The sequence below is a fragment of the Nicrophorus vespilloides genome, unplaced genomic scaffold (genome assembly GCF_001412225.1).
Source record: "Nicrophorus vespilloides isolate i.1.1-1 unplaced genomic scaffold, Nicve_v1.0, whole genome shotgun sequence".
Taxonomy (NCBI): domain Eukaryota; kingdom Metazoa; phylum Arthropoda; class Insecta; order Coleoptera; family Silphidae; genus Nicrophorus; species Nicrophorus vespilloides.
In genome coordinates this window covers 20,891-30,788 of record NW_017097823.1, presented here as the reverse complement: position 1 = coordinate 30,788, position 9,898 = coordinate 20,891, and the positions used below count along the sequence as shown (strand labels likewise).

The 9,898-nt window shown below is 30.0% G+C and overlaps 2 protein-coding genes across 2 annotated transcripts; both read right to left on the bottom strand.

Annotated features, from left to right (window-relative positions):
- Nucleotides 1-2,467: 2,467 nt before the first annotated feature.
- On the bottom strand, nucleotides 2,468-3,489 carry LOC108561087. The gene is made up of 3 exons (XM_017918878.1): nucleotides 3,138-3,489; nucleotides 2,869-3,027; nucleotides 2,468-2,810 (listed from the first exon to the last, which is right to left on the bottom strand). The coding sequence occupies exons 1-3, from the start codon at nucleotides 3,184-3,186 to the stop codon at nucleotides 2,590-2,592; spliced, it is 429 nt and encodes a 142-aa protein (XP_017774367.1). The 5' UTR covers nucleotides 3,187-3,489; the 3' UTR covers nucleotides 2,468-2,589.
- Nucleotides 3,490-3,583: 94 nt separating this feature from the next.
- On the bottom strand, nucleotides 3,584-7,581 carry LOC108561086 (PXMP2/4 family protein 4-like). The gene is made up of 3 exons (XM_017918876.1): nucleotides 7,026-7,581; nucleotides 3,918-4,049; nucleotides 3,584-3,862 (listed from the first exon to the last, which is right to left on the bottom strand). Exons 1-3 carry the CDS (start codon nucleotides 7,287-7,289, stop codon nucleotides 3,683-3,685), a joined length of 576 nt encoding a protein of 191 aa, XP_017774365.1. The 5' UTR covers nucleotides 7,290-7,581; the 3' UTR covers nucleotides 3,584-3,682.
- Between the last annotated feature and the right edge of the window lie 2,317 nt (nucleotides 7,582-9,898).

The following is a 9,898-nucleotide window of genomic DNA, read 5'->3' as shown; positions in this document are numbered from 1 at the left end:
AACGGAATTTGCCGCATGGGGAAATCCGAAACGATTCCTCCCTCCCACCTCCACACATAAACGTTTCAATTGTTTTATCCCCACCATTCCCGCCCGGCATTCCCCAAATTGTTGGTGAAACGCGCGAAAATTTATAAATTTTTCAAAAAAATTTCAATTCGTTAATTCTAATACCTGCTTTTATTTGTTTACCTGCAATTTACGCGGTTGCCTAATCGGTTTTTAAAGAGTTAGCAATCACAATTAATTTTCTTACCTCAATTTGAGGTCGTTTGGGATAAACCCGAAATGCTCAATAATTGCCGTCTCGAAAGAAGAGTTTCGTAGAAAAAAAGGGAAATGGTTAAATAATTGCTAAGACTAAGTCTATGTAGTCTCAATTTGCATATTTGGTTTACGTATTTCTAACGATTTCAAACGTAAAGTTAACAAAAGTTTGATGAGACCGCTTTTATGCAATAATGTAGCAATCTTTTATTGATTGATAGTATTAGTCTTATTGCATTCTCTATAGTTTTAAATTCAATTTAAACATTTAATGAACCAATTAGATTTCATAGTTGAAAAATACAACTTTTTTACATAAACAATACGTGAAGTTTGTTATAGTTTAATACTAAATCTACAAACATCTGAAGTATACTAATGTGTCTATGTTATTCTCTATAGTTTTAAGTTTAATAGGCGCGTTCAGTTAATTAGACAAAATGCATTGGTTATTGAGAAAATCATTGAAAACTTCTATTAGTTTTCATTAAAACATAAGTAAAGTGTGTAAAATTCCTCAATCATTAATCAATTTCAAGTTTTAATGATTTTAAGTTATTGTTGCTTTTTTCAACGAAATTATAACATTCTCTTGGTTGAAATTATGTGCTAAATAAAGGTTAACTAATTCTTTGATAGATTCAATAAAAAATGTAACTTAAAAATCGTTAATTTTAGAAAAAATCAATAAAAATTGTTAAGAATGCAGAAGTTTTCAAAAATAGTTTGTTTATCCGTAAAAAGATGGCGTCTCGTCTCCCATCATTAAACAATCGCTTTAAAACCTAACCTAGGAATACATTGAAATTTCAAAAAAAACTTCTACTAGTTTTCATTAAAACATGAGTAAAGTGTGTAAAATTCTTCAATTATTGATCAATTTTAAGTTAAGTTATTGTTGCTTTTTTCAACGAAATTATAACATTGTATATAAATGCTCAATAATTGCCGTCTCAAAACAAAAGTTTTGTAGAAATGGTTAAATAATTGCTAAGACTAAGTCTATGTAGTCTCAATTTGCATATTTAGTTTACGTATTTCTAACGATTTTTACGGCTATAAATGTTAACAATTTTAAAGAGAGTTTTATGCAATAATGTAGCAATCTTTTATTGATACTATTAGTCTTATTGTATTCTCTATAGTTTTAACTTCGGTTTAAACATTTAATCAACTAATTAGATTTTATAGTTTTTTTTTTTAAAAAAAAAACGTTGAAAACTAAATGATACACATTTTTTTACATAAACATTACGTGAAGTTTGTTATAGTTTAATACTAAATCTACAAATATCTGAAGTATACCAATGTGTCTATAATGTTCTCTATAGTTTTAAGTTTAATTAGATCAAATGCATTGGTTATTAAAGAAATCCTTGAAAACTTCTATTAGTTTTCATTAAAACATAAGTAAAGTGTGTAAAATTCTTCAATTATTGATCAATTTTAAGTTAAGTTATTGTTGCTTTTTTCAACGAAATTATAACATTCTCTCAGTTTAAATTGTGTGCACATTAAAGGTCAACTGATTCTTTGATTGTTTCGATAAAAAATGTAACTTAAAAATCGTTAATTTTAGAGAAAATTAATAAAAATTGTTGAGAATGCACAAAAACGCCAAAAATAATTTGTTTATCCGTACAAAGATGGCGTGTCGTCTTCTATCATTAAACAATCGCTTTAAAACCTAACCTAGGAATACATTGAAATTTCAAAAAAAACTTCTACTAGTTTTCATTAAAATATAAGTAAAGTGGGTAAAATTCCTTAATTATTGATCAATTTCAAGTTTTGATGATGTTAAATTATTGTTGCTTTTTTCAACGAAATTATAACATCTTCTTAGTTGAAATTGTGTTCACATTAAAGGTCAACTAATTCTTTGATAGATTCAATAAAAAATATAACTTAAAAATCGTTGATTCTAGAGAAAATCAATAAAAATTGTTGAGAATGCACAAGGTTTTCAAAAATAATTTGTTTATCTCTACAAAGATGGCGTCTCGTCTCCCATCATTAAACAATCGCTTTAAAACCTAACCTCAAGTGAAATGTAGAGGAAAAGTAGAAGGAAACAAAACCTAGAAATACATTCAAATTGAAGGTTTGTTTCAATTTTAATACCCTTAAAAGTTGTATTTAATTGAAATGCGAAAGTAGTAAAAACGAATGTGTTTATTTAAAAAATATCTTGTATATATATAAAAAAAAAACGTATTGTATATATATTTACATGTTGAATAAAGATTCAAATACAAAACTGGACGGATTTGAACATCACTCGATAATAAAAAAAAAAACTTAAGTCTAATTGTTATTAAATCAAACGATCTTCCATAGGAAGAAACATACTGTGGATATGAGCAACGAAGGGGAGAGACCCTTCAGACTTCCCGTGTTGCATCCATCCTTGCTGTTGCACGTGCAGTATTCCATGAATATGTTATACGTGCCAGTCCTCATCAAACAAAACCTCTCATCACCTTGGATACCAGGTTCACCGAGATAAGCGCAGCTCCTGATGTACCTCCACACACCATGAACTAAAAAAAAGATGAAATGTTAAAACTATATTATCGGTAAAGACAAAAAATCACTCACTTTTTTGCCTGATCTTCCTGCACATCGTCGACTGCAGATTACCAAGATGCGCCAATTTCTGCTGCTTGCAATCAGTGATTGCAAATGTTGTATTATCGAAGGGATCCGAGCATTTCGGATCAGCGTCCGAGCGACAATCCCAACACTTAATTGACCAACCTAAGATGAGATCGATTGATGAATGAATGAATCACTTTCAATTAATAACTATATATATCAAGTAGGTTGTATGTAAACAAAACAAACACCTTATCTTATCTAACACTTACCTGTAGCGAACACAGCACAAAGCACCAACGCACAATACAAATACTTCATCTTCTCCACTTTATGTTTGGCTAATTGATGGTTTTAAAAGAGGAAAACTTTTCGAATGATCATCAACAATCGAGCATCTTAACGATGACCGCAAATGATGACGAAAACATGGGCGGCGACGCCACCAACGCCTGCTGGTTGAAGACGCGGGAGTTTCGAAAGCGACGAAGAAAACGTATGCAACCGAACTTACGTAACTTAACGTACAATTTTTTCAAAAACTGTTGATTACAGCCGAACTGTAATAGCTAGAAATCTCGTTAAGGGCGCGTTGGAAAGCCTAAATATTGATCTTTAATTAGTCATCGATAAAAAATGTGAAGATATGATAGGATAGGATATAAAATGGATGTTTTAGGTTTACCTTTTTTTTTTTCGGGGAATCGCAGTCGGCCGATGAAAAATATAAATTTGTATAATGTCTAAATCGTAGGTAAGTAATAATAAATATTAGAAATAGTTTGAATTGTGCTAAGGGTAACGGTCGGAGCCTTCGTTAAGAGGACGTCGCGTGTTGAAGTTTCTTCTGCTCCTCGGGTTTCGCTCCGTGCTCGTGCATGTAAGCCAAGAAACACGTCCAGATCAGACTGCAGCAACTCACGAAGGGCACGCGATTCCTTTCGGTGATGAAGCAGAAGTTTATCGTTTGAAGTACAGGCCAGAAGCAGATTCCCACCTGAAAGAAGAACATTTAATTAGTTTAAATTCGCTTCTTAAAAAACAGTTCTCACTTTGTACGTGGGGAAGAGCTTTTCTTTCACTTGATTCTTAGCCTCCTTCATCGTCTTTCCTTCCAGCAGAGACATCCCGAAGAAGAAACATACCATGGCTGATGGACCATACGTGACTTGCTCGATCAAAGCCTGAAAATAATGCAAAAAAAAAATTAGTAAATTTTCCACTAAAATTAACAATATTATCTATAATATCACAATTTAGTTTACTTATTCTACAATTTTTTTAGTCTACTAATTCATTATTTGTAATAACGAAGATTTCGTAATAGAAATTTCATCTAAAGAGATAATCTACGCACGTTTATAAACCAGATAACAATGTTTACAGTTTGAAAAAAAAAAACAACTTAAGATTATTTTATAATCAAGTCATCTGTCTCAATCTCAAAGTTCACTTTTTCATTCCCATGGAAACGTTCGTCAATGTTAAATCACTAGTGTATGTTTTCAACATTTTTGTTTTTATGTTATCTTATGTAATTTGATCAAATTTAAGCTACAAAACTGTTAATATCTCCTTACGATAAGTTACGTTAAAATTTTTAAAAAGTCGCTAATTTAATTCATATTTCTTTTAAATAATTAAAGTCAAACAAGAACGATTTTCATAATGAAATTAATAGTTGTTTCACGCAGAAAAGTCATGTAAATGTATGAAATTAAGTAAATCAAAGATTACTCTTTGCAAATCATGAATAAAGTTAACTAAACGTGACAAGGTTTTATTTTTTTATAAACGTCAAATTGATAACTGTCACAAGGTTGCTTTATCTTGGGTAATTTGATCAAATTTAAGCTAAAAAACTGTTAATATCTCCTTACGATAAGTTACGTTACAATTTTTAAAAAGTCGCTAATTTGATTCACATTTTATTTTTACTAATTAACGATTTTCATAATAAAATTAATCCTAGTTTTAAGCAGAAAAGTCGTGTAAATGTATGAAATTAAGTAAATTAAAGATTACTCTTTGCAAATCATAAATAAAGTTAACTAAACGTAACAAGGTTTTATTTTTTTTTATAAACGTCAAATTGATAACTGTCACAAGGTTGCTTTATCTTGTGTAATTTGATCAAATTTAACCTAAAATAACTATTAATATCATCTTACTATAAATTACGTTACAATATTTAAAAAAAGTCGCTATTTTGATTCACATTTTATTTTACTAATTAACGATTTTCATAATAAAATTAATCCTTGTTTCACGCAGAAAAGTCGTGTAAATGTATGAAATTAAGTAAATCAAAGATTACTCTTTGCAAATCATAAATAAAGTTAATTAAACGTGACAAGGTTTTGTTTTTTCTTTATAAACGTCAAATTGATAACTGTCACAAGGTTGCTTTATCTTGTGTAATTTGATCAAATTTAAGCTAAAAAACTGTTAATATCTCCTTACGATAAGTTACGTTACAATTTTTAAAAAAAGTCGCTATTTTGATTCACATTTTATTTTTACTAATTAACGATTTTCATAATAAAATTAATAATTGTTTTAAGCAGAAAAGTTGTGTAAATGTATGAAATTAAGTAAATCAAAGATTATTCTTTGCAAATCATAAATAAAGTTAACTAAACGTGACAAGGGTTGTTTTTTTTTATAAACGTCAAATTGATAACTGTCACAAGGTTGCTTTATCTTGTGTAATTTGATCAAATTTAAGCTACAAAACTGATAATATCTCCTTACGATAAGTTACGTAACAATTTAAAAAAAATCGCTATTTTGATTCACATTTTATTTTTAATAATTTACGATTTTCATAATAAAATTAATCCTTGTTTTACGCAGAAAAGTCGTGTAAATGTATGAAATTAAGTAAATCAAAGATTACTCTTTGCAAATCATAAATAAATTTAATTAAACGTGACAAGGTTTTGTTTTTTTTTATAAACGTCAAATTGATAACTGTCACAAGGTTGCTTTATCTTGTGTAATTTGATCAAATTTAAGCTAAAAAACTGTTAATATCTTCTTACGATAAGTTACGTTACAATTTAAAAAAAAGTCGCCAATTTGATTCACATTTTATTTTTACTAATTAACGATTTTCATAATAAAACTAATCCTTGTTTCACGTAGAAAAGTCGTGTAAATGTATGAAATTAAGTAAATCAAAGATTACTCTGCAAATCATAAATAAAGTCACGTTTAACAAGGTTTGTTTAAACGTCAAATTGATAACTGTCACAAGGTTGCTTTATGTTTAAAAAAAACAATATTGCTGATTTGACTCAGTTTGTTTTTGATTTCTTTAAATCGAAATAAAAATCATTGACAGAAGGTAACTAAATATAAACGTTCGCATTTAGTTTAACCTCAGGTTTCGAGAGATTTACATTGAGAACGCGCCACCGACGTAAATATAAATGTTACGAAACCCAAACAAGCAACCGTGGTTGCCTGCAATCGACATTCCTTAATTGCCGCGAAATACCTGTCAATTCGAATTAGACGTCTGTCAGTTTAATAGGATTATGTAAATTTACGAAGATCAACAGCTCAGATCTTAATGATTTGAAAATTAAAGTTTATTTTCGAAGTTATTTAAGTATATTCAGTGTAAATTAATAGAATTTGGGTAATTTGAAGCGATAAGGTGATATTAAAGTTGCCTTGATTGACGTTAAACACCTGTCAATTCGAATTAGACGTCTGTCAGTTTGATAGGATTATGTAAATTTACGAAGATCAACAGCTCAGATCTTAATGATTTGAATATTAAAGTTTATTTTCGAAGTTATTTAAGTATATTCAGTGTAAATTAATAGAATTTGGGTAATTTGGAGCGATAAGGTGATATTAAAGTTGCCTTGATTGGCGTTAAACACCTGTCAATTCGAACTTGACGTCTGTCAGTTTGAAAGCATTATGTAAATTTACGAAGATCAACAACTGCGATCTTTGTAATTTCAATATTAAAGGTTGTATTAAGAGTTGTTTATATACATACGGATTATTATTGCGTAAATTAATGGTATTTTGGTAATTGGGGAGATTAAGAAGATAATAAAGTTGCCTGAATTTCGTGAATTGGCGCTAAAGTCTTGTCAATTTAAGTTAAGTGTTATATAAATTTTAGTAAAGAAATGTACCTTTTTGACTGCAGTTTTGAATGATCTTCCTGGAAGCATGAACCCGGACAGTCGTATCCAGCAGTAGAGGGTCGGAGCTGTGAAGAGACCACCGAAAAGGCTGAATCTCAACGCCTGTTTGTAGTCGTACGTCTTGAAATCCCGTCCGGAAACTATCGTCTGCTGGATGAGATTGGAGGTGGGCCAGATCGCCGCATAGGAGAGCATCCCTCTGGTCATCGGGTAAAGCCTGATGAAGGCCCTGAACCTCGAGAACACGGCCATATCGCACTACAAAATCAAACAAAATCGAATACAAAACACACTTTCTCTTATTCGCGCTTGCTCGATTATTGTTCGTCGATTCTCTGGTCGCAGCTCACTGCGATGATTTCGTACACATCATCACCATTGTCTGTACATTGAGTGTGCGAGTTTTTTTTTTGGCAAGGGCTCAGCGAGGCTCAACTATCTATGGTCTAACGGTGGCATTCGACAGTCACGCAAACCTTGGACTTAAAAATATACGAAAACATGATTACTATTGAATGACGAGGAGGGGAGTTTAGTAATCGCAAGGTTTACGTCATCTGTCACGCTCACGTGCGTCCATTTACCGAGAATCGACGATCGTTACAAATTTTTGATTGCACAATGGAAATCGGAAACGCCCGATCGCATTCAAGGGGGTGGAAAACTGTTGTTGCGCAGGCAGAATCGAACTGCTTGGATCGTTTTCACAAAGAAAATGTATAAATTAAACGATTGTAAAAGCGTTGCGACGTCCTTGCTTGAAATAGATACAAAACGCGACAGTTTACATAGGCAAACATCAGATACACTGAAGCACTTTGGGTTACATATATGTAATCAACATAAAGCGTTATTTCAAATTTCAAACTTCGATTACATAAAAAACAGAGAATACCACACATCTTTTAGTACGCTTATCGGAAAGATCATAATTTTACCTTCAATTTGCGTCTTCAATACTTGAATTAGCTTAAGTATTTATAGAGTAATTAAATAAAACGTAAAACATAATTTGACAATTTGATTGATAACAACCATTAAGTCAATAGTTTATACACAATTTTATAACCTCCAATGCGCATATTCAATTGTTTTCTTTACCATTGACAGTTTATAAAAAATGCATTATAAAAATCTAGTCGCCTCTTTTTCAAATTTTGACATCTCTTTCTTGAAAATTTGACAGTAGTGATAATTATTCCAATTGACTCTAGATTTTTGACATCTCTTTCTTAAACATTTGACAGTAATGATAATTATTCCAATTGACTCTAGATTTTTGACATCTCTTTTTTAAAAATTTGACAGTAATGATAATTATTCCAATTGACTCTAGATTATTGATAATGTGATAATTATTCGATTTTTCAAACTTCAAACTTCGATTACATGGAAAACAGAGAATACCACACATCTTTTAGTACGCTTATCGGAAAGATCACAATTTTACCTTCAATTTGCATCTTCAATACTTGAATTAGCTTAAGTATTTATAGAGTAATTAAATAAAACGTAAAACATAATTTCGCAATTTGATTGATAGTAATTAAGTCAATAATTTTATAACCTCCAATACGCATATTCAATTGTTTTCTTTACCATTGACAGTTTATAAAAAATGCATTATAAAAATCTAGTCGCCTCTTTTTCAAATTTTTGACATCTCTTTCTTAAACATTTGACAGTAGTGATAATTATTCCAATTGACTCTAGATTTTTGACATCTCTTTCTTAAACATTTGACAGTAGTAATAATTATTCCAATTGACTATAGATTTTTGACATCTCTTTCTTAAAATTTTGACAGTAGTGATAATTATTCCATTTGACTCTAGATTTTTGACATCTCTGTCTTAAAAATTTGACAGTAGTGATAATTATTCCAATTGACTCTAGATTTTTGACATCTCTTTCTTAAAAAATTGACAGTAGTCATAATTATTCCAATTGACTTTAGATTTTATCTATTTCATTGTCTTTCAATAATTTGATTAATCAAAAAGTTACAAAATTGTCAATTAATTACTCAGAATTAGTAAATCTCGTAATAATTCTAATAATCTTATGAGATTCTCTATATCAATTATTAATAGTTTTCAAGAAAATCGTCAAAAAATGTATTTTTTTTTTAAATATTTCATTCAATTAAACTTGAAAATACTCCAATTTCTTGCTATAATCGCGTGCTTAAACCAATTACTCCACTTACGTGATGAAAGAAAAAGTAATAATAAGTTAGACATTCTTCACACTGTTGACAGAAAAAATTGTCGACTATAAGAAAATTGCTTCGAAAAATCTCATTGTGCACGTAATTATTGGATTTTGTTATTTTTTTCGTAAATACAGAGCATCAATTAAGGCACGTTTTCGGTTTTCGCAAATGACCGTTTCGTGTTGCGTCCACAAGAATGCACGCAAATTGACCGTGAAGAAGGAAAAAAAAAACACAAACATAAATTCTTTAGCTAACACACAATGGGATACAAAAAAAGTAACGTTTATCAATAACGTAAATATTGTTCGTACACATTTTTACGCTCTTTTAACTTAGTGGAATTTCTATAAAAAAAATAAAGCAATGAAGAGAAAAACGTTAAATTTGAATCAATTTTTCAATAAGTTTCAAACAGAAAAAATGTTCATTTTGATTTATAGCAAATGTTTTTCATTGTTTCCTATTATTCATTTGTTACTAGGCCATTTTGATATTGGCTTGAAATTTTGTTTCATCTTTCTCTTGTTTCACGTAATGACATCTGTCATCATCAATTTTTGTTTTGGCGTCGGCACATCAAAGGAAACCGAAAACAGTTGATTAAACTTTATTTTTTATTTTGTTACTATTATCAGCAATAAAT

What these genes read in the sequence shown, in the direction of transcription:
- LOC108561087 (XM_017918878.1), bottom strand. Translation starts at nt 3,186, where the DNA reads ATGAAGTATTTGTATTGTGCGTTGGTGCTTTGTGCTGTGTTCGCTACA. An exon ending in TTGTGCTGTGTTCGCTACAG is followed by an intron (nt 3,028 to 3,137) that starts GTAAGTGTTAGA and finishes ATCTCATCTTAG; the next exon opens with GTTGGTCAATTAAGTGTTGG. An exon ending in CAGGAAGATCAGGCAAAAAA is followed by an intron (nt 2,811 to 2,868) that starts GTGAGTGATTTT and finishes TCTTTTTTTTAG; the next exon opens with TTCATGGTGTGTGGAGGTAC.
- LOC108561086 (XM_017918876.1), bottom strand. Translation starts at nt 7,289, where the DNA reads ATGGCCGTGTTCTCGAGGTTCAGGGCCTTCATCAGGCTTTACCCGATG. An exon ending in TCAAAACTGCAGTCAAAAAG is followed by an intron (nt 4,050 to 7,025) that starts GTACATTTCTTT and finishes CATTATTTTCAG; the next exon opens with GCTTTGATCGAGCAAGTCAC. An exon ending in AGCTCTTCCCCACGTACAAA is followed by an intron (nt 3,863 to 3,917) that starts GTGAGAACTGTT and finishes TTCTTCTTTCAG; the next exon opens with GTGGGAATCTGCTTCTGGCC.